Source organism: Primulina tabacum, chromosome 2 (assembly GCF_025594145.1).
Source record: "Primulina tabacum isolate GXHZ01 chromosome 2, ASM2559414v2, whole genome shotgun sequence".
NCBI classification, from domain to species: Eukaryota; Viridiplantae; Streptophyta; class Magnoliopsida; order Lamiales; family Gesneriaceae; genus Primulina; species Primulina tabacum.
The window spans coordinates 46,507,767-46,534,754 of record NC_134551.1 but is presented as its reverse complement, the minus strand read 5'-3'; the positions used below and the strand labels follow the sequence as shown (position 1 = coordinate 46,534,754).

The 26,988-nt window shown below is 34.6% G+C and overlaps 1 protein-coding gene across 1 annotated transcript; it reads right to left on the bottom strand.

Moving 5' to 3' along the window:
- Window positions 1-2,412: 2,412 nt before the first annotated feature.
- Window positions 2,413-6,599, bottom strand: LOC142532859 (glycosyltransferase BC10-like). Its single transcript, XM_075639383.1, has 10 exons — window positions 6,039-6,599; window positions 5,637-5,753; window positions 5,209-5,309; window positions 4,908-4,979; window positions 4,682-4,763; window positions 4,300-4,380; window positions 3,743-3,784; window positions 3,519-3,578; window positions 3,173-3,319; window positions 2,413-2,898 (listed from the first exon to the last, which is right to left on the bottom strand). Exons 1-10 carry the CDS (start codon window positions 6,378-6,380, stop codon window positions 2,719-2,721), a joined length of 1,224 nt encoding a protein of 407 aa, XP_075495498.1. The 5' UTR covers window positions 6,381-6,599; the 3' UTR covers window positions 2,413-2,718.
- Between the last annotated feature and the right edge of the window lie 20,389 nt (window positions 6,600-26,988).

Genomic DNA, 26,988 nt, shown 5'->3' with positions numbered 1-26,988 from the left:
GAATCCTTCTATGTTGAGATCAAGTTTGCCTGCTGCGATTCTCATAGCGGATGTCCAATCATCTATGAGATTTTCTCTGTTTTTAAGTCTAATACATCTAGGTTAAGAATAACCCCATAAAGATGTATAGGTTCTAAAACAAATTTCACATAGGGTGTTTGGTGCAAGGAATTTGAATCTTCCTTGACTTTGTTCCTGCTGGGTGTGATTCTCCGCCAGTGTAAAAGTCTGGTTGAGATTCTCTAATATTTATATTCTAAGATCCAACACTTTCTCTTGGTGGTTCCTGCGAAGATGACCAGGTTATGGTGGGTTGTTCACCACCTGTTGCGTTCATCTTTAGATCTACAACATTGAAATTTGTAAAAGATTCTGCAAGATTTTGGAGATCCTCTAGACCAATCTTTTCTAAAGTTATAATCAGATTATTTTCTTTTCTGAGACTGTTTTGATTAGATTGATCATTTTTTCTTCTTTAGTTAAAGGTTTTGGCATCAATTTGGCCTTCTTTCTTGATGTAATAAGGGTTCAGTACCAAATGATGGTGGTAATCTTCCTTCTGAAGTCCTTCTATTAGAACTTGGTTGTTGTTCTAGACTTTGAATTCTTGTTCGAATATCCTTTAATATTCCAAGAATTTCTTCCTGGTTTTCAAGGATTTTCTCCAAATTTTGTGGTACATAATACAACATTTTGTTATAATTCTGTATTGTCTTTTGAATTTCTATAAGATCTCCTGAAAGTTTAGAGAAATCCGGTACTATTTCTAGAAACCTGTTATTTTGAATCATAAGTTTACGTTAGGACTATGATAAGTTCCCCTGTTTTCTTGATATCTAACCTTGGTTAGATCTTCCTGTTTCAAATATTTCAGAGTTCTGGAATAAATCCTGTAAATAATTAATCTCGAACCTGAGTTCGGATTCATGTTATTTGAGCAATTTCTCCTCCTCAAACATTTAATTACATAATAATAAAAAATTTGTATGTTTAAAATAATTTTAGCTAGGTTCTGATATCATTTTCTCCCAGAAAATCAATCATTAACATTATAAGGTATTAAGGGTATTTTTGTCTTTTTTAATGTTTTAGGGAGTACAAACAAAGTTTTTTAAGTGTATGGAATTAGGATAAAGTTGAGTTTGAATTTAGAAATTTATCTCCAATTTAACCTAATTAATTAATAAAAAAAAATTTAAAAAAACGCACACCGTGTGCTGCAATCGCAGGCTTCAAGCCTTTTTGATTTTAATAATTAAAAAAGGGGCAATATTCGGAATGCCTCCTATGTGTCCATAAATTATATATATTAGTCAAAGATACATACGCATTGCATGTGTTATTATTATTTTTATTTTGATCAAATAATGATAAACAATTAACACAAAATTATTTTCAATTTAGAAGAGTTTTTTTAATTTAAAAGAGAAGTTTGTTTGGATTTTGTTTATATGTAAAATTTGAAGTGATTTGGGGAAATTTTTAATAGAGTAAGAAGGTAATTATGAAACCAAATATTTATTTTAAAAGTCTTACACTTAATAATATATTATAGATATTATAGGCATAGATAATTACACTAAATTATAATTGATATTTGTATATTTCATTTTTGGGAGGGAACCCAAAAATAAGAAAGAGACGAAACTATCACGCAGTTTCCCACCCCACTTCAACCAGATCGCATCTAGTAAATCACGAGGAGAAAACTCAACCTTTGAATTAAAAAGATTTGACTTTTTTAGGTAGTTCTCTCATTCCTGAGATGGTTTCACGAATTTATATTCGTAATACTTGTTCATAGACGCAATAAAAACTAACACTTTTAACACAAAAACTAATATTTTTCATTAGTTAAAATGAGTCGGGGATTCATATAAAAAAAATTAACCCTTGAGACGGTTTAAGGATTTTTATTATGTCATTTTAAAATTCGACTCATAAAAAAAATTTAGGTTATGTTTGGATCAATTGATTTGGAGTTAGAAGTTTCAAATCAATAACAATGAGTTTGTTTGCATTAATTCGTTTTACAAGGATTTTTTTTCCTTAATGATCATTTTAATTTATTTGAGTCACTATATTCTTTCAATAATATCCAAAAGTCAACCAATTACAACCTAGATGACTTCTCTGCTCCGTCATTCCCAAACGTACATCAAAAGAAATAATTTTTCTTTCCAAACAAACCTTATCGTGTACCTTTATGTTGAATTATAACTTATCGTGTGTGTGGCAAATGTGAAATTCGTGGAATTTCGATTTGCAAATTCTTTTTCGGCGTTCGGAAATATGAAATTTATAATTCACGAAATTTCATTCAACTTATCCAAAATTCCAAATCCTATTAAAAGTTTTAGATTTAATGGAATTTGAGTTTGGAAAATAATAATATAAACCCGTAACAAGCTGTAAATCTAACTCCCTTCAATTTTCTTGGGTCTTGATACCGTTCTAAGTTCATTATGAATTTTTGTTTATTCAGCGAAAGGACATCAAGACATATGGCTTTCTTTGATTTCTGCTGTTTCATACAAAGAATGAATTCTTAAACTACGCTCACTAATCTAATCTAAGTCGTATAGGAAGGTGTGTCCTGACATAAATGTTAGAGATGCAAAACTCTCCACTGTAGTCAACTAGAATCTGTGACAAACTTATTTTACGACGTAAGCTGAAGACGCGTTTGAATACCTAAAACTCGAGTGCTGATGAAAATCACGGTGGCGGCTCCAGCAATGCCGAAACATCGAAGTTATTAACAATTCCTTGGCTTAAAAGGCGCATGGCTGCTCCTTGTGAAAACTTTCTAGCAAATAAGAAACAGGGAACGGATGTCAGGTTGTTACTGCACCACTCGGTTCTGAATTCCGTTGCATAATATACATGCTTAATGTCCTGAAAAATACATTTGGAAAATGTAAGTTAACCTAAGTAAAAAAATGTCGACATTAAAATGCATTCAGTTACAGATACAATTAGGTACATTTTCATTGAGACTGAATTGGTGTAACATGGCTAGGCCACATGCATAATCTGAAATTTCTCCATGTTCTTAAAATAGTAGCAACATGGATTAGTATGAATAGATTCGGTTTACTTCAAAACAGAACATTAGTCTAGTCTACAACTTTCGAGCAGGACATGATGTCGGGTGGTGCCATCAACAAACCTTAATTCTTTTTATCTGTTGAGGTCCTGAATCTCCATAGCTAAATGTAAAAGGATGCCAGAACTTATTTTCCAAATTTGTCTTGGATTGATTCCATAAGGTGTAGGTCAATGTTCGTCTTTCAAGCTCGGACTCGAGATCATTCATCTATAAAATGACAGGAAAGAAATAGCGACCAACTACTTCAGGATACAATTTGCAATTGTGGGCCTCGTGGCAAACATTGAAGGCGTAGAAAATAATGATTTCTATTTCCTAAGGAAAGGTCAGTTCACAATATTACCTAAACAAGATGCCATCAGCAACAATAAAGAACAAATAACTGGAATAGAAAGAAGTAACTTACTGCAAGTAAGGTCTGCACATAGTGTTCATCCGGGATACAATTGTGCTGTTTCTGAAGTTTCTGGATTTAATTATAGGATTTTATCAGATATTTTCCTTACCCAAGAAAAGGCCAACCATGTGGAAAGTAAAAATAAGACAAAGATATCCAGAAACTGGTGAGTGTAGAACACTCGATGAAAAGGTTTATCATGATTAAAGAGATAGCCGCAAAGGGTAACTCACAAGATTCTTCTTGCCCCCACTGGAATCAACTTGTGGGCGTCTCTGCAAAGAACAAAACCCTACAAATTATAAATAAAGTGCACCAACAATTCATGTTTAAAAATCTGGTAAGATTAGATTTAGGTTAAAAAATGCAGAAGAATTGTTTTAGTTGACATGTCTAGCAAAAAATTCCTCTCTTTTTTGGAATGTGATGGGGCTAACTTGGGGAGTCGTGAGCAGGAGAAACACTACTAATTAATGTGGCAAGAAAAGGAACGCAAACGCTGTCCAGAAGCAATAACAAGATAACTTTTCTTTACAATATAAACAAATTTAGGTGGACAGGGCTTAAAGTCCTGAACAGAAAGTGTGCTAACTACAGGAGAGAGTGATAGGCACTTTTTATGCGATCAATACACATAATCTTGGATAAAAGTTGAAATTTTTCATCGAAACAGAAATTAGATCATCACCCAATGCACTATGTATGTTGCAAAGGAAGAGAACACACACACACACACACAGAGAGAGAGATAGCAAAGGATTACTATGGGACATGAGGATGAAATATATACCTTGCAGAAGTTCCTGAAGATTTGAAAGACAGTGTCATCAGTAACTATTACTTCCGCGTGTCTACGAGTTAAGGTGACCCACTGGAGTAAGCAAACTAATCAGAGTCATATATGTGGAAAATCTTTTCAAAGTGACTGTAAAACTGGGGAACCATCACCCTTATCAAAAATGCACTCAATGAAACAGAGTGCTTTAAGATAAATAAAATCATTCTTTACGTACTGTTGGGAAAATTAAGATGGGTCCCTCGTACCAAAAAGCAAAATAACCAAATTTTTTTCCAGCTCTCTGCATGAGGGAGTTTTATATCTACAGTGGTACTGGACTTCTGATCAACCGAAAATATCTAATCATTTAGCTAAAAACAAGCAAGAAAATTACCTGTGATCCTTTGCGCCATTTATTCTTTGGTATAACTGGGGACATCCTTGGATTATAGCGCACATCTTTTTTATCAAGAAAGCTAGCTCCAAAAACAAAATACAGGCCGACGAAGTAAGCATCACTTTAAATACCAAATATTGATCTAAACATTCTTTGGAATTAAATTTCTTTATGAACGTATGAAGCCAACTAAGCCATATAGGAGTTTCATTCTCTTGTATACCTGTCCACGAAACTCCTAGGAGATTTCATCAGATAATTGTAAATATAGCTGAAGTTGTACAGAGGGACACATCTGTTGAATTGAAACATCCAAAACACAATCAAAGTTCAATTTCACCGCAGGAAATAAGTCAACCTATGATAACATAGTTACAAAAATACAGCAAGCACCAAACTCAAACGAATACTAACACAACAGGAGTCACTGAAAGATCACGATGGAATATGATACGACATAAACCTTACAATGATGAATATTCTTCAATTCCATTAATACAATTGTTGGAAGGAAGGACAATAACCTATCTGATAAGAGAATAAATCTTTGATTAGCTGGATTCTCAAGAGCTTCTTCAAACAGTACCCTCTCAGCTTCAATCATACTAGCTTCTCCCCAGGCTACCTACATCATAATTCCTACTATCATATTGAAGTCACTAGGAAAGAAACTCAATTACCAGTTTATCAGCACAAAAAAGGGCATCGAAATGTTATCCGGGTTAATTCAGTCTAAACTGAAAATTTCGTTATTCTATCATGACAATCGACAATTTTTTACATTTACATGTAACAAAAAAGATTCGAAATGGGATTCTTTCATCTCCCAGATTTGGTGATTTTCTTATCTGTTCACCATCTACCACATCGGCTTATCATGTGACAAATCTTTAAATTCTTCCTTTTCAACCTCACCATATATATTCAAACAATGGTATCAACACGGAGTTACCTTGACGCTGTTTTTCAGTTGCCGATCATAAAAGAAAGCTGATCTTGTCGTAGACGCATTAAACATAAAACCAGGATCTGAATGTATGTATATAGAAAATTTTGCGCGGTCTGCATTCTGCAAAATGGAAAAAAGACGCACAGATAAAAAAAACAATTTTTTTTGTATAAAAAAGTCCAATCTCATTAACCAAACAAACACTGAACGTGATAAGTACTAGAAAAACTTCGTCAATAATGAAGAATAAAATATAAATTACATTGTTCAGCAAGCAGGAAGAAAGTTAGGTAAAATAAACAAACCAAAACTAAAATATTGAATATTAATAAAATTCGATAGAGTTACTTAAAAGAAAATCCAGTTAATTCGTTCTCAAATCTTATTAAACGAACCTCTCCTCACCTCGAAGAAGCTCCCCCACAGAAAATCAAGGGGCAAATTCCTCCGAGCCAGAAACAAAAATGCGACCTTGGGATTTCCATCAAAGTGATCGCTAAAATTCCGCGAACTACGAGGCAGATCACTTGAATTGTCAGCAAGTGTAGTTTGGGAATACTGCTGAATCCTGAGAAAAGCAAACAGGCAGAATAAAATGGATAAAAAAATCACTAATTTCCACCACATACACAATACGTTGCGCATCGAGAGCCCCGATTTCGCCGATGCCTGTGCCTTCCTCATCATAGCAACTAAGCTGAAATTCACCGATTTTCCCTCAATTATCCTCCCTACCCTTCCTAACATTCAACAGATGTACAGAGGAAGAGAGGGAGAGCATATGATCAATGAGATGAATAATTTGGAGGAATCGAGATTGGGTTAACCGAATTTGAATACGAAATTGAAAAGGGTTTGGTTTGAAACGGAAGATTCCTGGTGGTGGCATGTTTTCTTGGTGGGCATCGACCAGGACATATCACGAAGGCGTGAGCTTCTTTTTCAACGCTTTTTTTTATGATTAATTTAATAACGCGATCTTTGCTCTGAAACCACCGTCTACATTGTTGCAAAAAAATCAATTTGAGGGGAAATTAAGGTATGTATGCTGCCAATAGAAGTGCCCAATGGTATATTATAAACATTGACGATAAGATTAAATATTTATCGTTTTATAAAAAAATTATAATTAATGAAATCAATATAACTTTGATTTTTTAAAATCATACAATAACTCAAGTAACAACGGTTCAATCATTATACTAATATGAACAATTATTATATATCTGATGAAAGATATCGTATCGAATTGAGAGTTTTTGTTTTTAGTCAAAAAAAGATTACATGTAAAAAATTTAATAAGAGTTATGCATGAAATTGTCCTTGTTAACACCTGAATTTAGGGGTGTTCATAGGTTGGTTCGATTCAGCTTTCGATTTTTTATTTCGGTTTTTTCGGTTTACGGTTTTACAAATATATAATCTGATATCCGAATCATTTTTCTTCGGTTCGGTTTTCTACCGAAATGGTTCAGTTATTTCGATCTGTTATTTCGGTTTTGATACAATTATTTAAATTAATAAGATAAATATATTGTAAAATGTAATATGTTATTTTTTTACATGATTTCTTAGTAAAATATTTAAATATAAAGTCTAAATTAATTACATAAACAACAATCAATTAAATATTATTCAAAATAATTCGTCATTCACTAATATCATCTCAAAATATATACAATAAAATTATTAACTTTATGAAATTTCGGTTTTTTCAGTCTGTTCGGTTTTGACATATATAATCCGAAACCGAGCTAAATAAATTTCGTTTTTAATATTTATATCTGAATTAATAAAATTCGATTTTGGTTCGATTCAACGTTCGATTTTTTCGTGTTTATCCGAAATTTGAACACTCCTATTTGAACTATCCGAACTGAACCACAACACACCATCATTTTTTTATTTTATTAAATAAAAAATGTGATCGAAAAAAATTCACACTACATCACATATATATGGTTAGGTGAAAATTTGAAAGAAGAACTTCACTGATCGCACTGTGTGATTACAGTATTTGTTCTTTATTATTTATTATATAATTGTATGTTACTGTTTTTTTATATGTTTTTTTTAAGGATAAATATTCTTTACTCTATAAAATCCGAAAAAAAAAAACTTTCTTGTATTAAAGAAGTAAAACCACATACAACATTCCAAATTACAACTTGAGAAATAGAAAAACCAAATTTAGCTAGCTTATGAGCCACTAAATTAGCTTGGCGGCATACATGCCAAATACCGTTACAAGTATTGTCTAACAACATATTTTTAATTCGGACAACTGAGGAACCTTCAATCCCTAAATACTCATCAGGTTTCGTCACCGCTTGGACCGCAACCAACGAGTTCGAAAACACACCAAGCTGATTAACCACATTGTTGGCACAATCACAATCCCTTCAAAATTTCCGTGAGCTCACCCCAGAGAACAGAACCAGGATTTCGAATACTTGCAGCAGCCATACCTGAACTAGTACCATAGGCACTTTGACGGAATCTGTTTTGAGTTCAACTTGAAGTGGTTGGCAAGAGGGCATCCAATAGCTTTGTCTTGGTCGGTGTTAAACTTTTGAAGTACCTTCTCAATATACTTCTCATGCGACAACCAGATCTTTTGGCATACTTGTCTCGATGGATTTTTATGCCAATAATTCATTTTGCTAGCCTCAAGTCCTTCATAGAAAAGGTCTTGCTTAGTTGTTTTTTTAGGCCTTTGATTTCAGAAGTATATTTGCAAACAATCAATGTGTCATCTACAAAGAACAGGTGCACCATCAAATCATCATCAGAGGTATTCTTGACAAACAAATAATGGTCTGCATCGGTTTTTTTGAATCCATATTGAGTTATTATAGATTCAAACTTCTTGTACAACTGTCTTGGTACTTGTTTGTAACCGTACAAACTCTTCTTCAATCTTCGCACGAGGTCCTCTTTCCTCTTCTATGCAAACCCCTCTGGTTGCTCCATGTAGATTTTTTTCTCTAAATCTCCCATGAAAGAATGTGGTATTGACATCCATTTGTTCCACCTCCAGATCAAGTTCAGCTGCTAACCCCTAGCACAATCAGGAAGGATGTCATCTTCATTACCAATAAAAATGTCAAAGTCGACCCCATGTTTATGTCTGAAACCTTTGACGACGATCCTAGCTTTGAATCTTGGTTGATTACTATGTTTTTCGTGCTTCAACCTAAACACACACTTATTCTTCAAAGCTTTCTTGCCTTTCGACAACTTCAGCAGCTCAAATATCTCATTCTCATTCAAGGATTGCATTTCATATTGCTTGATCTTCATCCACTTATCCATGTGTTAATTGGTAGTAGCTTTCTCAAAGCTATCTGGTTCTCCTCTGTTAGTTAGCATGATATATTCATTCGAGAAATATCTGGTTGAGGATCGCATTTCTCTTCCAGTTCACTGTGAATACGGATCTTATCATCATCCTTATGATCGTTCTGAAATTATTAATCTTCAATTGGTTGTAGATTTACCATTGAAGGCCACCATTCCAAATCTTGTCTAAATCCAAAATTCTCATTTTCCACAGTCTCCAAGAATTCATTCTTAAGAAATATGGCATCACTACTTCTTATAGGATTTTTGAGATCTGTATTATAAAACTTGTAACTGATTTGATCCTCGTCATATCCTATAAATATACATTTTCTTGATTTGATATCCAACTTTTATCTTTCATCTTTTGGTATATGAACATAAGCAAGACACCTAAACACTCGCAAATGATTATTGGGAATTTTTTTTACCTTGCCACACCTATTCTGGGATATCGTAATTGAGAGGAACACAAGGTCGGTGATTCAATATATATGCAGCAGCAACCACGACCTAATCCCAAAATTCTTTAGTCGGCTTTGCATGTGAGAGCATGCTTCTGACTCTTTCTGCCAAAGTTCTATTTGTCCTCTAAGCTAATCCTTGAGTTGTGATGTTTTTGATAATGTCGTTTGATGTTTGATTCCATTCTTTTTTCATATCTCATCAAATGTTGCAATATATTTTCCTTCATTATCTATATAATACATTTGAGTTTTATGCTTGTTTGCCATTCAACCAAGTTTAGAAAATTGTTGAATATTTCCGCTACTTGGTCCTTGGTTTTGAGTGTCCACATCCAAATTTTTCGAGAATGATCATCTATAAAATTTACTTAGTACCTTGCTCATCCAAGTGACGATGGAATCAGACCAAATAAATCTGAGTGCACCTGATCTAGAATTTTTATCGGCTCTGCTAGGAGGTGAAATTTTGAATGATATCCTATTATGTTTTTCGGCTAATTAGTATGTGCATTGTTTCATATGAACTTGCTTTATATCAGGCAGAACGTGCTTGCTCACAAGGTGTGTAAAATTCTTTTCACTTATGTGGACAAGACGTCGGTGCTCTGTTGAGTTCTCTTCTCCTGCATAATTCATACTTTCAGAATGATTTTCCTAAACTACATAAATCTTCGACATCTTTAATCCATTTATCACCACAAGTGATCATTTTGAAATACTTCGTTTCAGAAGGTTATGCAAAAACCTTCTTCATCGAGTCTTTCGACTCATATCAGATTCAGGCGCATATCTGGCACATGCATGACGTCTTTCAGGATCATTGTAGAGTAATCCAAGGTAGTCAATCTCACATCTCCGTTTCTTATGACTCTAGATAAGTCGCTATTCCCCATATTGACCACACCAAAGTCCCCTTGTGTGTAGGATGTAAATCATTCTCTTCGAGATATGACATGGACTGTTGCTTCACTATCGATCACCCAACTAGTTACTTGAGTTGATAAATTTATGGACTCCTCCTGCTCTAGCTCGTGAACAGCATTAAATTTTTCAATAGCATTTGTTTGCTCGTCATTGGTTTCATGTTTGTCTTTCATTTGTCGACAATAGTTTTAATATATATGTTTTCTCCACAGTGATAACACTTTATGTTGGCATAACTCCTCGAGGACCTACTTCTTCTTGGTTTTTTATTTGTATTTTTTTTGTCTTGTTTTTCCCTTAACTCAGTAGCCAAAACATCTAACTGTGAGGTAGATACTCCTTGAGATTTTCGCTTCGTCTCTTTCAATTAAGATATCACTCTTGATGAAGTCCATACTCACGACTCATCCTTGTGCTATGTTAGTGAGTGGTATCTTCAAAGTCTTTCAAGAGTCTGGTAATGAAGCTAGTACAATCAATACTATCACATCATCATCAAGTTTTATGTCATAACTTAATAGCTGTTTCACGAATCCTTGAATCTCGTTTAGATTATCTGCGACAAGATTTATTTTTTTGTATCGAACTAGAAAAGCTTATTCAAATATAACAATTTGTTGTTGCCACTTTTGGATGCATAATGTCTCCAAATTCGTCCAAAGCAAGTAAGCATATGTCTCCTTACAAATGTGATTATACACGTTGTCATCGAAAAATTTTCGGATGTACCCACAGACTTGCTCGTGCTCAAAGTTCCATTCGGCATGTGATTTATCATCTGGTTTAGACTCGTTGAACACCGATAATTGCATCTTGGTGATGAATAGAAGATCTTTCATCTTATTTTTTCAAAGTTGATAATTAGAGTCATTAAAGTTAATCATCTTGCTTGTGCTTACCTCCATCTTTTGTGACTGCTACCAACAAATTAATCGTCAAAGCCAGATCACAAAAGAACCACTTCCTTAATACTGTCTAGAAAGCTTTTTCTGATGTGAAAATTCAGACTAAGCTGCAACCACAGAAAACAAACCCTTCTTACCCCAGAGGTTATATTTAAAATCATTTCAACCTCAAAAGTTGGGAAGGTTACCTTTAAAGCTTCTTCATTCCACACTCCGTTTGAGCAGATAAACTCCTATACTTTTGTTTCTGTAGCACATTAAAATTCACTGAACTTCTGCCAGATTTCAAGGCATCTTTAAAAGCATTGATGCACCACGACTCCAAGACTGCCAAATAGAAGAAAGAGCGGTAGGGTTTTGTCTTCTAAACCCTAAACAACTAATAAAATACACATTAATTCATTAGATTTTAAAACATTCTTAGTGCAATTTTGACACAACTTTACCCAATTTTTGAGACAGAAAATTCCAATTTTTTTAATGGCACGATAGGCTCCATATTTAGTGTTGGGATGTTGTTTTCAAAATATTTGAAAGATAAAAAGTTCAAGTATATATCAGTCACAAATCCTAATTAAGTCGCTCTATTACTATAATACAAGAAAAAAATTATTCAATATCTGTAAACATATTATTCAATATCTGAAAATATTTTTCTATAGTCAGTAGACATTCATAAAAAATATAAAATCATGCATATTCCTTATATAATTTATTTCAATTTCCAAAGTTCGATTCAAATTAGACATTAGTGTATCTAATAACAATAATAATATGAATTCTACAAAATAAAATTTATATGGTAAAGAAAGCTAGTTAAGAATTAAAAATTAATAATAGATTTTTTCCATATAATTTGGACTACTATTTGAAATACATTTTAAGTTTGTTTGATATTTTTATGTCAATTTTTGTTTTTATTGTACTGATAAGTACTTATCTCTTGTTTTACTTCTTAGCCATTATCTCTTCATTCAAAAAACCGTATAACCGACCACCCTAGGCCGCAAATCTAATTTTACGTTAAAAAAACCACAATTAGAAAATATATTTCAAGCCGAACCATACATTTTCGAACTTAAATGAACTTATTTAATAATATTTTAAAATAGTTTATTTTTTGTTCATACATTTTTACCAAAAATTGAACATACAAATTCAAATTAAAGTTCTTTTATATATAAAATCATATAGAAATGTCCTAATGGGCTAGCAGGCTCACATGCCTTTTGATGGATGAGAAATTACCAACTCAACGGATCTACTTTAGATGGGGAAATGGGACGGCATGACGGTTTTGAAAATTTTGTGTAGTTTGGCTGGTTGGGTTAGGTCATCCAGCAACCCGTCCCAACCCATCATTAGGCGGAGTGGGGCGGCTTACCATTTTGACGGATTGGAAAATTATCGACTCAATCCACAAATTTCGTTTGTGGTGGGGGCAGCGCTGACATATCTAACTCATTTTGACAACTCTAAATCAGTTTTGATACGTATATGTAAGAAAATTGACACATATCAAAAGAAGAACAGACGTGTAGGAAATAGTGACGGCCATTGCCTATAACTTTTGACAAACATGCTCAACTTTAGAAAATTGAGATGCGTACACGATTCTTCTTTTGACTCTCGGCTCCTGATACACTCATCGATGGTATGAGAAACGCCTATAAATAGCGGTGATTGAGATCCCTAAGCACACACCTCAGAAAACTAAATACACCATCTATCGAGAGGATGAAGTGCTTAGAAGACTTCAACCGGAAAGAAAATCAGAGAAATTAAAATTTTTCAATGGCCGGAAGTAACACTCGATTCACTTCCGCATATTATTTATCATGTTTATATACGTGCAGAAACATGATTTTTTTTAAAAAAATTCTGACATTTGGTATCAGAGCCGTGATACCTCTGCCTTGAAAATATTGTTTTCATTTTCTGAAAATTGGATATCGGGAAAGTTTTGCGTAAAACTTGAAGTTGAAAATCGGATAAAATGATATTAAGAAACTAACTTACCTGAGAATTTTGTTCTCGGTTGCACCTTAAACTTCTTCCTTGAAATCTTAAAAAATTTGTGATTTTGTTTTCTGAAATTTTCGGAGAAGATGAACAAATGATATGTGAGAGAAATTGCCGAAGGTTGAAGACGAATTATGTATAAAATCATGTATATGAATTCAATTATCTCGTGCATGTGGAATTATTGCATGCGGAGCCCACACCATTTAATTTTACAATTCAAAATCATGCAATACATTAAATATGAAAGAGCTCACACTTCAATTGTTTTCTGTCGGTAATTATTAATTTTTTTTAATTTAATTAAAAAAATTAATGTTGCGGAACCCACAACATTTGACAATTTAAAAAATTGTCGTAAAGTTTATTATTATTATTATTATTTTTAAAATAATAATAATAATAATAATAAATAAATAAATAAATAATAATTAATTTGTTATTAAGTTATATGTATAATTTGGTATACATATAGCATTTGGTTAAATAATTTGTACACATTAAAATAATTCTAAGTTCGACGTAATTTCTAATACATGTTTAGAAATTATTTTTGCATATTAGATATAATGTCAAATATTATGAATAAATGTTTGATGTGTATATGCAAATTTAATATTATGTTTGCATTTATTCTTGAAATTTAAAATGCAAATGATATTGAAAAATATTTTGGTAAATCAATATTCACATTATGTTCATATTAAATTATATTGAGTTGTTTATAATTTGAAAAGAACATATCAAGTAAGATGTGAATATAATATTATAAAATAAAATATTTCAGATGTTCACAAATGAACAAATAAGCATCATTTTATCACTACTCTGATTGAAGAGAAAAACTGATGGAGAACGTATTTGTTCATATTAAGTAAAAATGTGAATATAAAGTTATTTTATGAAAAAAATTTGGCTTATAAAGATTCACATAAATGTGGATAATTAAATTTAATAATAATTATAAGGTGACATGAAAAAACATGATGTGAGGGAGTTCTTCATAGATCGGTTTAAACTGCCTTGACTAGCTACTGGTCTCCCTGAGGAACGTTGCTCTGTCTAGGAGTTAGGTATTTAAAGGGCCTTAGCACTACCTATCTTTCCTGGGAGCACTCTTGGAAAATGTTGATTATGTTACTAAATAATATTTATTATATAAAGTATTAAAATACAGCCAAAATTTTGTTCAGTGAAACGTATAATTTTAAATAATTGAGGAATAGCCACAACATCCTTAGTTACGGAAAATTATGCATTAAGTGGATTTGGATCACATAATGGACATCAAATGTAATTAATTATATAAACATAATAAATTTTACCCCACATGGATTTTTATTATATTTATATAACTAATTAGGTTAAAATATTAAATTATATTTTTCTTAATTTACCCACAGGAGTTAAGAAAAATACATTTTGATCGTTTTATCATAAAGTTAGAAAAATCTTATCAAATTAAAATTTTAGCCCACATGCAAATTTTATGTCATTAGATTTTTAAAACATGAATTACATTGGTAAAACATGATATTGTCTCAAAAATTTTAAGCATATGATATTTTTTTGCAGTTATGCAACCTGCAAGTTTTTCTGATATGAAATGTGACATTCCCGAACTAAAGGGCGATAACTATAAAATATGGAAAGAAAGAATTCTTCTTCAATTAGGGTGGATGGATATTAATTATGCTATATGGAAAGACGAACCATCTGCTATTACTGAAAACAACATTCCGGATGATGTTGATCTTTATGAAAAATGGGAATGATCTAATCAACTCTGCGTAATGTTCATAAAGACCAAAATCTCAGCTGGTATGCGTGGTTCTGTCGACCAGCATAATAATGTCAAATAATTACTGAAGGCTATTGATGAACAGTTTCAGTCTTCAGATAAGGCACTTGCTAGCATCCTAATTATGGAATTCTCTTCATTAAGACTCACAAGTGTGAGAGGTGTGTGAGAGCACATAATCAAAATGCGGGATATAGCGGCTCGATTAAAGACACTTGAAGTGGAAATGTCTGAAACTTTTTTTGTGCACTACATTTTATGCACTCTTCCACAGCAATATGGACCCTTCAAAATTTCCTACAACACACATGATGATAAATGGTCAATAAATGAATTAATGACCATGTATGTTCAAGAGGAAGGAAGGCCGTTGATAGAAACAAGTGATAATGTCTTTATGACTACACAAGGAAAATTTAAGAAACAAGCCAAAGTCAAGGGAAAAGGGAAATGAATAATTCCACCCCAACCTGATATCAAGAAAGAATCTAAGTGTTTCTTCTGTAAAAAGACGGGACACATGAAGAAGGATTGCATTAAATTTAAAAATTGGCTTGAAAAGAAAGGTATTCCTATTTCATTTGTCTATTATAAATCTAATATAGTTGATATGATCTATAACACATGGTGGATTGATTCTGGTTTTACAATTCATGTTACAAATACCTTGCAGAGTATGAAAAACCTAAGGAAGCCAATAGAAAAGGAGCGGAGCATCTATTCAGGAAACAAGATGTCTTCGCATGTGGAGGCTATTGGGACTTTCTGCCTTATAATGGATAGTGGTTTTATTTTAAAATTGAAAAAGATATTTTATGTTCCTAGTTTTTCTAGGAATTTAATTTCAGTTTCAAAACTTGTATCACTTGGTTATTCATTTCAGTTTTTGGATAAATCAATAAATTTGTTTTATAAATCAAATCTTATTGGAAATGGTACAATGATTGATAGTCTTTTCTCTATTTCTTTACAAAATAATAACACCACTATGCATGTTCAAGGAGGTATTAAAAGATGTGTTATAAATGAAGATTCCTCTATATTGTAGCAAGGAGATTGGTACACATCTCCATAGAGAGAATTAAAAGATTAGTAAATGATGGAGTACTCAGTACTTTATATTTTACTGATTTTGAGACTTGTGTGGACTGCATTAAGGGAAAGCAGACCAATAAGTCTAAAAAGGGTGCCAAGAGAAGTACATAAATATTATAAATCATACATTCAGATATTTGTTATCCAGATATGGACATGCAAAATCCGAAATACTTCATCTCCTTCATTGATGATTATTCACGATACATGTATATCTACATGTTTCATAATAAAAACGAAGCACTTGAAGCCTTTAAGGTTTTTAAGGCTGAAGTGGAGAAGCAATGTGGAAACATATTAAGATCGTGAGAACTGATAGAAGTGGAGAATATTACGGTAGATACACTGAGAATGGACAGACACCTGGTCCGTTTGCAAAGTTTCTCCAAGAACATGGAATTGTTGCCCAATATACTATGCCTGGTTCTCCAGACCAAAATGGCGTAGCTGAGAGGAGAAACCGAACATTATTGGACATGGTGATGAGCATGTTTAGTAGCTCTAAACTTCCTAAATCCTTGTGGACTGAAGCTCTTAAGACAGCTGTGTATATATTAAACAGAGTTCCAACTAAGGCTGTTCCAAAGACACCATTGGAGTTATTAAAAGGTTGAAAATCGAGTTTGCAACATATATGCGTTTGGGGTTGTCCTTCTGAAATAAGAGTTAACAATCCACATGAAAAAAAACTGGACTCAAGAACTATAAGTGGATATTTCATTGGGTATGCCGAAAAATCCAAAGGGTACAGATTCTATTGTCCATCTCACAAAACTAGAATTATGGAATCAAGAAATGAAAAATGTGATCATGACATAGTTTTTGAGAATGATCACATTAATGCACAACCCTCTTATTCAAATGAGAGATTGATTGTTATTCATAGCCCTTAAGACCAAATGGGTGTTAGACAACCAGTTACTGAAGTTCCACAAATCGCTGATGAAAATCCAGTAGATCAAGTTGTTAATGAAGAACAACAAGAAATTGTTGATCAATCAAACAACCTTAGGAGATCTACTAGAATAAGAAGATCAGCTATATCTAGTGATTATGTTGTGTATTTACAAAAATTGAACTTTAACATCGGAGCCGAAAATTATCCTGAAACGTTTTCACAAGCCATGAGTTGTAGTGAGTCAAAACTGTGGTTTAATACTATGAAAGAAGAGATGAATTCTATGGCAGTTAATGGAGTCTGGGATCTTGTTCAGTAGTCTGATTGTGTAAAAGCCATTGGATGTAAATGGGTCTTCAAAACAAAGAAAGACTCATTAGGCAACATTGAAAGGTATAAAGCGAGAATCGCTGCTAAAGGATTCACTCAGCAGGAAGGAATCAATTATAAGGAGACTTTTTCTCTTGTATCTAAAAAAGATTCTTTTCGTATCATTCTAGCATTGGTTGCACATTTTGACTTAGATTTACAACAAATGGATGTGAAAACAGCTTTTGTCAATGGAGAACTAGAGGAAGAGGTTTATATGAAACAACCTGAATGATTCTTCTCTAGTAATGGTGAGCAATTGGTTTGTAAGATTAAGAAATCTATATATGGATTGAAACAAGCTTCCCGTCAATGGTATTTAAAATTTCATGATGTTATCTCTTCATTCGGATTCGTTGAGAACCCCATGGATCAATGTATATACCAGAAGGTCAGTGGGAGCAAGATTTGTTTCCTTATTCTATATGTGGATGATATATTACTTGCAACCAATGATAAGGGTTTGTTATATGAGGTGAAATAATTTCTCTCTAAAAACTTTGATATGAAGGATATGGGCGATGCATTTTATGTCATTGGCATTAAGATACATAGAGACCGAATTAAAGGTATTCTAGGTTTGTCTCAAGAAACCTATATTAACAAAGTTTTAGAGAAATATCGGATGAAAGATTGTTCACCAAGTATAGCTCCCGTTGTGAAATGCGATAAATTCAATTTGAGCCAATGTCCAAAGAATGATCTAGAGCGGGAACAAATGAAAAACATTCCTTATGCTTCTGCTGTCGGAAGCTTAATGTATGCTCAGGTTTGCACTAGACCTGAAATTGCATTTCTTGTTGGGATGTTGGGAAGATATCAGAGTAATCTAGGTTTAGATCACTGGAAAACTGCAAAGAAAGTCATGAGGTACCTTCAAGGGACCAAAGATTATATGTGTAATGCCCGAGATTTTAGTTTGATACTTTTGAATTGTTATATATTATGAATAAGGCGATGGAAGAACAGACGTGGAGAAGCGACGTTGCAAATTGAGTTTATTGACAAAGAAAGAGACCGCAACCGCGCCAAGAAGTAGACCGCACCCGCGGTGCAAGGGCAGAAAGTTGTGTTTTGAGGGAAAAAGCCACCGCACCCGCGCTATGAAATATACCGCACCCGCGGTTGATGGACAGAGAGTTGGCTATTTTTACAGTAGGGACACCGCAACCGCGATGCCAGATAGAGCGCACCTGCGGTGCTGCTACAGTAGGGTCACCGCACCCGCGGTCGCTGTTCCTGATTTTTTGATGGGGCTGCCGAGAGCTAAGCGCGCCCGCGGTGCGACGTGTTGAGTGAAAAATAAGATACTTGCCCTTGCCATGCATATATGATGTGTTGTCTCCTTCATTTCCTCACCAACTCAGCAGCAAGGACCGAGAGCATTTCAGGAAAGGTGCAAAATTCTTTCATCTTAGAAGCTAGTTTGTGCAAGATCTATTCATCCGATTTTCAATCCGAGTTAAGATTTGTGTTCCTCTCATCACCAGCTTCGAAAGGATGTAAGTATGGTTCATTTTCAGCATGGTTCGAAATATATATGTGGGGAGGAATCAGATTTTATTTCTATTTGGTATTCCCATGATTATGATGATCGTAGAATCGCAAACGAATCGAAGAACGGATATGATATGAGATTGTTTAGATTTCCAGCATATATGTGTATGAGATTATGCAGATTTTGAGATCTTGATATATAGATTGTGATGATTATGAGTTGATGTTATGGTCCTTGTATTAGTTGATTGTTGTTTGAGTTATCGGTATCGCAAGATTACGCTGTTATGCCGTCGAATTGTATCGAGATTGATTTTGATCAGATTCAATTGTGATTGAGATTGCATTGTATGTGGTTGACATTGATCAGATTATGTGTTGCTTTGAGTATTGATCAGAACATGTATTGAATTGAATTGTTAACTGATATTATACATATTCGATTGTCATTGCTAGATTGGGAATGGACATATTTGAACCCGAAACTTCGACTTCGTCAGATCGAAAAGAGAAAGGTATAAATCGATGTTAACTGGGAGATCGACTTGAGTTAGATTTAACTCGAGTTTCCCTAAACCACATACTTGTATGGTATTGTTTTTATACCTTTGTGTTTTAATGATTATGTTTATTCTATTGAATTAGAAAGTAGAAAGCAGAGAGCTATTGAGTGAGAGTCACTGACAGAGGTGCTAGACTATGACAGAGGAGTCACTGGCCCATTGCACATTGTCAGAATAGGTTTAGTCTCTGACAGACATGCCAAGACACTGAACGTTTGGTATATCGAGATGCTTCAGATATAGATAGCATCCTTATTACAGATTATTCGATATAGACTAGACCAAAGTCCAGAAATAAGAACGTACTGCCACCGCGACCGGTAGTAGTAGGTGGGAGACCTGTTACGTTCTTATTCACCGGGATCCCTAGATTAGATGAGAGATGAGTCGAGTCTGAGATGCCGAGTCATGAGTTGAATTACAGATTGTATAAATTATGTTTCGTAGATTATAATTCATGTTTTATTTACAATTTGATTTCGATTTGCAATGTCAGATTATGATACATGTAGTGATATATGTTTCATGCCTTATTATACCATGGCATGTACACATTGTTTATACTGGGATTTATTCTCACCGGAGTTATCCGGCTGTTGTCTTGTTTGTATGTGTGCATGACAACAGGTGGGATATGATCGGGGTCAAGAAGATAATGAGAGAGGACAAGTTTAGCGTGGTGATTCCGGACTTGTTGTAGATATGGTTCTAACACTTGAACTCTACTAGTTGAACCTTAGTCTAGTCTGAATGTTTATTGTACAGAATTGTATTTTTATACTGATATGTATATTAATTAAATTCCATTACGTTCCGCCCTTGTATTGTAAAAGAATAAAATTTAGACCATGTTTATCTTAATTGATAATTAAATCCCAAAAATGATTAAGAAGATGATTAGCGTCCGGGTCCCCACAACAGGTGGTATCAGAGCATTAGGTTCTGTAGACTGAGATAGAAGTTAGTGAGCGAGGTAGAATGAGTTTTCTTTCCTTGCATGTGAGTGCTAGCATGTGGTTTATTATGATGTTGAATTACATTGTATATGCTAGCATGATATTATGTTTTACTGCTTTTAAATACATGTTACCTGAATATCTGAGATGATTTGGTAATATGTATTATTTGAAAAAGGATCAGAACCAATTCTTCATGAGAGGTAAGCTGATCAGGAAGGGACTGAGACGGATTTGTCTCATGTGATTGCTAACTCTTGTGATTATCAGATATACCTCCTCGCAGGATTCCAGAACGAGGTAGTACTTCGACTGATCAGGTGGATGTGTCAGAAACTCTGATGGAAACACAGTTAAAGAGGTTTCAGTCATTTCAACCGTCGATTCTAACGGGTACTGAGACGCCAGTGGATTGTGAGAATTGGCTAGATGACATAGAAATGCTATTTGAATTTCTTGGTTTCACAGATGATTGTAGAGTTAAACTGATTGGGAACCAGTTACGGGAAGTCGCAAAGAGTTGGTGGCTGGTAACCAAAGAAGCCTTAGAACAGCGTGGTCCAGTGATTACATGGAAAATTTTTAAAGTTGAAATCTATCAAAGATTTTTTCCCGTATCATACAGACAGAATAAATGTGCAGAGTTTGCAAATCTAAGACATGGTCAGTTGAATATTGATGAGTATTTGGCCCAGTTCTTCACCTTGCTACGTTTTGCCCCTCACGTGGCTAGGAATGATGCAGCTCTATTTGATCAGTTTATCCAGGGATTGAATCCGGAGATACGTACATTGGTAAATGTGAAACGATCAAATAATTTTGCTGATACCCTGAACAGAGCCAAAAGAGCAGAAACAGTTCTGATGAGACAAACAGAAGCTTCATATGTTCTTCCAACACCGAGTTCACAGCAACTGCTTCCCAGATTCGAGATTGGCAGCAGCAGTGGTGGAAAGAAAGAACAGTTGCAAGCTCGAAAGAAACAGTTCAAGAAGTTAGGGAGCGGGTCATCTAGCTCCAGTGGTTCTAGCCCGAGTTATGTCAGAGTTTATTGCAGAACTTGCGGAGGGAGACATCCCACAGAGCAATGCCAGGGAGTGACTGGTAGCTGCAATATCTGTAGATAGCGGGGACACTTCGCTAGAGCTTGTCCACAGAAAGGTTCCCGAAGATTTCAGGGAGCTGAATCATCTGGTTGAAGTGATCAAGGAACAGACCCAGGATGCACTTGTTGATATAGTGACAGGTAACTGTTCTTTTACGATTATGTTACGTATGTATTGAGAGATACTAAAACATCCTATACATGATTTTGTATGAATTACATTGATATATGCTTTATCTGTTGGGTCTGGTGGTATTGTAGTATTGATTTCCTTACCTCTTGGGGGAAAGGTTGATGTCAGTGAATTCCATAAAATATTGTATACTGCAGTAAGATGAGAATAATATTGAGTTAGATTATGTTGTACTTGTATTGTCTGATTCTGGCATCATTATTGATATGGATATATTGAACAAGTACAGAGCTATTGTAGATTCTTACCAGGAGATGGTAAGATTCGGACCTGAAATGGCCGAAGAATGAATAATGTACGGTAAGGATTTTCGATTTTGAATTCCTTTGATTTCCGTATTAAGTATGATTCGATGATTTTCGAAAGGAATGGAGTTATTCCTTATGCATTCAGTTGATTACTGAAAATGAATATACCATGAGCTGATTTGTCAGTAGCAGGAGAATTGCTAAAGTCTTTCCAGATGAAATTCCGGATTTGCCTTATATCAGGGAGAGTGATTTCCGCCTTGATTTGATACCAGGTACTGGTTTTATTTTAAAAGTCTGTGCAGAATGATACTGATTGATTTGAAAGAATTGAAATATCAGTTAGAAAATTTACTGACCGAAAGTTACATCTGATTGTGTGTTTCTCTGTAAAATACTTCAGTTCTGATTATGGGTTGATGAATCCTGGATTCAGAGATATTCTGATGATTTTATGCCGTTTATCTATGATATTTTGTGATATACTCGTGGCATATGACTGACTGAATCGAATATCTTGTATTGAAGGATCTGAGAACTGAAATTGTTATATACAGAAATTGTTCAGATATGAATCTTGATTGAAACAGATAGTATTCCGAGTATGTGATATCCGAATATGGTACACCGATTGATATTAGCTCAGCTGAGGCAGTGATCAGTGGCTGAGAATGACACCGAGTCAGAAATGTCAGAAATTTATTTTTTCATGAGTTTAGCAGATTATGATATGTGACTGTTGTTTTGAAATTTCTTACGAATTGTTATTGTTCTAAAACAGTATTTGAGACAGAGTATATTGTTTGGGGGACATTACATTCGAAGATGATATAGCAGTTGATCTAAACAACGTTGAAGATGTAATCGGTTAGTCAGATCGACAATATTGTCAGAAATCACGTTCTATGAGTTTATTAGATCAGTAAAGATGATTGATATTTAGAATCTGAGCCGATATTGATGTTATTCTGAAACGTATTTGATACAGATTGTTGCATATTGTTGAGATTATATACAGTTCAAGCCGAATCAGAGCTGATTTTGAAAGTTACAGCAGTTCAGAAGTTTGATCAGAATGTACAGAACTTGATTTCGATAAGCAGAGTAGGGTGTCAATCAGAATATCAGGTAGGTACTACTATATTATATGTGAATAACCGACTTGTTTGTGCCGAATATTTCGAATCTGAAATGATAGATGTTTGTCAGAAGCGCACAGTAGTCAATTCAGTATTCTTGCTGGTAACAGAAAAGATATGATACTTCGAAAAGACAGTTTTGATATAAACAGAGGAGATCAGTTGTAGCAGAATTTGTACGGAAATGTCTGAATCGTCGACAGATGAAGATAGAAAGATAGAAACCAGGAGATTGATTATCTAGATTGTCGGTTTTTGAATAGAAATGAGAGTACATTTCTATGGATTGTGTGACGATACTACTGAAATCTTGACAAGACTGTGCTGTGATGTGATTATGATTGACAGGTTGCTCGAATATGCCAACGTCGGACGATGACTGTTAGTATTTGCGACTGAAAATAGAATATATCCTTGACTAGGTTAAACAGATTTGATAACAGCTGATGGTGTTGATTTGTTATGAGCTGTGGATTGGTATATACGGATGTTGTATAGTCAGTATTGCAAGATTGATTCGAACAGGGTTATACCGAAGGATATTATGGTATTATACTTTTTGAATTATTATTCCAGTTTGGAATCAGAGATCCGTAAAAGATAGATATTTCAAAATGAAGATTATTCTGTGGTTGAAAACACAGTAAGATTGTCAGAATATCAAAGAGACTATCTAAAAGACAGAATCCGCTATGAGATTGAGATTTCAGAAATGATTCATTGAGATGAGTTTTCGGATTAAACCCTGTTATACATTTCTTCTGATGTATCTGATAGGATTACCTGTGAGTTCGAGGACGAACTCATATCTAAGGGGGGAGAAATGTAATGCCCGAGATTTTAGTTTGATACTTTTGAATTGTTATATATTATGAATAAGGCGATGGAAGAACAGACGTGGAGAAGCAACGTTGCAAATTGAGTTTGTTGACAAAGAAAGAGACCGCACCCGCGCCAAGAAATAGACCGCACCCGCGCCAAGAAATAGACCGCACCCGCAGTGCAAGGGCAGAAAGTTGTGTTTTAAGGGCAAAAGCCACCGCACCCGCGCTATGAAATATACCGCACCCGCGGTTGATGGACAGAGAGTTGGCTATTTTTACAGTAGGGACACCGCAACCGCGGTGCCAGACAGAGCGCACCCGCGGTGCTGCTAGAGTAGGGTCACCGCACCCGCGGTCCAAGAATGAGCGCTCCCGCGGTCGCTGTTCCTGATTTTTTGATGGGGCTGCCGAGAGCTAAGCGCGCCCGCGGTGAAAAGCTACCGCACCCGCGGTGCGACGTGTTGAGTGAAAAATAAGACACTTGCCCTTGCCCTGCATATATGATGTGTTGTCTCCTTCATTTCCTCACCAACTCAGCAGCAAGGACCGAGAGCATTTCAGGAAAGGTGCAAAATTCTTTCATCTTAGAAGCTAGTTTGTGCAAGATTTATTCATCCGATTTTCAATCCGAGTTAAGATTTGTGTTCCTCTCATCACCAGCTTCGAAAGGATGTAAGTTTGGTTCATTTTCAGCATGGTTCGAAATATATATGTGGGGAGGAATCAGATTTTATTTCTATTTGGTATTCTCATGATTATGATGATCGTAGAATCGCAAACGAATCGAAGAACGGATATGATATGAGATTGTTTAGATTTACAGCATATATGTGTATGAGATTATGCAGAATTTGAGATATTGATATATAGATTGTGATGATTATGAGTTGATGTTATGGTCCTTGTATTAGTTGATTGTTGTTTGAGTTATCGGTATCGCAAGATTACGCTGTTATGTCGTCGAATTGTATCGAGATTGATTTTGATCAGATTCAATTGTGATTGAGATTGCATTGTATGTGGTTGACATTGATTAGATTATGTGTTGCTTTGAGTATTGATCAGAACAGGTATTGAATTGAGTTGTTCACTGATATTATACATATTCGATTGTCATTGCTAGATTGGGAATGGACAGATTTGAACCCGAAACTTCGACTTCGTCAGATCGAAAAGAGAAAGGTATAAATCGATGTTAACTGGGAGATCGACTTGAGTTAGATTTAACTCGAGTTTTCCTAAACCACATACTTGAATGGTATTGTTTTTATACCTTTGTGTTTTAATGATTATGTTTATTCTATTGAATTAGAAAGTAGAAAGCAGAGAGCTATTGAGTGAGAGTCACTGACAAAGGGGCTAGACTATGACAGAGGAGTCACTGGCCCATTGCACATTGTCAGAATAGGTTTAGTCTTGGACAGACATGCCAAGACACTGGACGTTTGGTATATCGAGATGATTCAGATACAGATAACATCCTTATTACTGATTATTCGATATAGACTAGACCAAAGTCCAGAAATAAGAACGTACCGCCACCGCGATCGGTAATAGTAGGTGGGAGACCTGTTACGTTCTTATTCACCGGGATCCCTAGATTAGATGAGAGATGAGTCGAGTCTGAGATGCCGAGTTATGAGTTGAATTACAGATTGTATAAATTATGTTTCATAGATTACAATTCATGTTTTATTTACAATTTGATTTCGATTTGCAATGTCAGATTATGATACATGTAGTGATATATGTTTCATGCCTTATTATACCATGGCATGTACACATTGTTTATACTGGGATTTATTCTCACCGGAGTTATCCGGCTGTTGTCTTGTTTGTATGTGTGCATGACAACAGGTGGGACATGATCGGGGTCAAGAAGATGATGAGAGAGGACAAGTTTAGCGTGGTGATTCCGGACTTGTTGTAGATATGGTTCTAACACTTGAAATCTAGTAGTTGAACCTTAGTCTAGTTTGAATGTTTATTGTACAGAATTGTATTTTTATACTGATATGTATATTAATTAAATTCCATTGCGTTCCGCCCTTGTATTGTAAAAGAATAAAATTTAGACCCTGTTTATCTTAATTGATAATTAAATCCCAAAAATGATTAAGAAGATGATTAGCGTCCGGGTCCCCACAATATGCTTATGTTCAGACGAATTGAGAGTTGGAAGTAATTGGCTACTCTGATTCGGACTACGCTGGCTGCATTGATTCACGAAAATCCACTTCAGGATATATTTTCATGCTAGCTGATGGAGCTGTATCTTGGAGAAGTGCAAAGCAGACACTGACTGCTACTTCCACTATGGAAGCTGAGTTCGTAGCTTGTTTTGAGGCAACCTCACATGGTGTATGGTTGAAGAGTTTCATTTCGAGGCTTAGAATCATGGATTCTATATCTAGGCCATTAAGAATATATTGTGACAATTCAGCTGTTGTTTTTACGGTTAAAAATAACAAAAGTGGTAGTCGAAACAAGCACATCGACATTAAGTATTTAGACATACGAGAACGTGTTAAAGATAAGAAGTTACTTATCGAGTACATTAGCACTGAATTGATGATTGCAGATCATTTGACTAAAGGCATGCCACCATTGAAATTTAAGTATCATACAGAAAGAATGGGACTTGGTTCCTTTATGCAATTTTGTTGTAAGAACAAATTAATGAAACTATAATGTGATATTTTCTCATATTTGTTGTGCACACATTCATTAATTCGAAAAATATCAATAAAGTTGGACCTCGAATAAACATAAGGTTTATTCATTAAGTTATACAGATTGAGATACATAATGCATTGTAATACATGGAAGATAATATTCGTTTTAAGATGACCTATCGTCATGATTCATGTATTTTGTTTTCTCCCATGGTAAATGAGATATATGTGTCAAGTGGGAGAATATAAGAAAAATGACACATATCAAAAGAAGAACAGACGTGTAGAAAATGGCGACGGCCATTGCCTACAACTTTTGACAAACATGCTCA

Excerpts from the sequence above, each read along its gene's own strand:
- LOC142532859 (XM_075639383.1), bottom strand. The coding sequence starts at position 6,380 with ATGTTAGGAAGGGTAGGGAGGATAATTGAGGGAAAATCGGTGAATTTC. Across the intron at positions 5,310-5,636 it reads AACTGAAAAACAGCGTCAAG|GTAGCCTGGGGAGAAGCTAG; the intron begins GTAACTCCGTGT and ends ATTATGATGTAG. Across the intron at positions 4,980-5,208 it reads TTTATTCTCTTATCAGATAG|ATGTGTCCCTCTGTACAACT; the intron begins GTTATTGTCCTT and ends TCAATTCAACAG.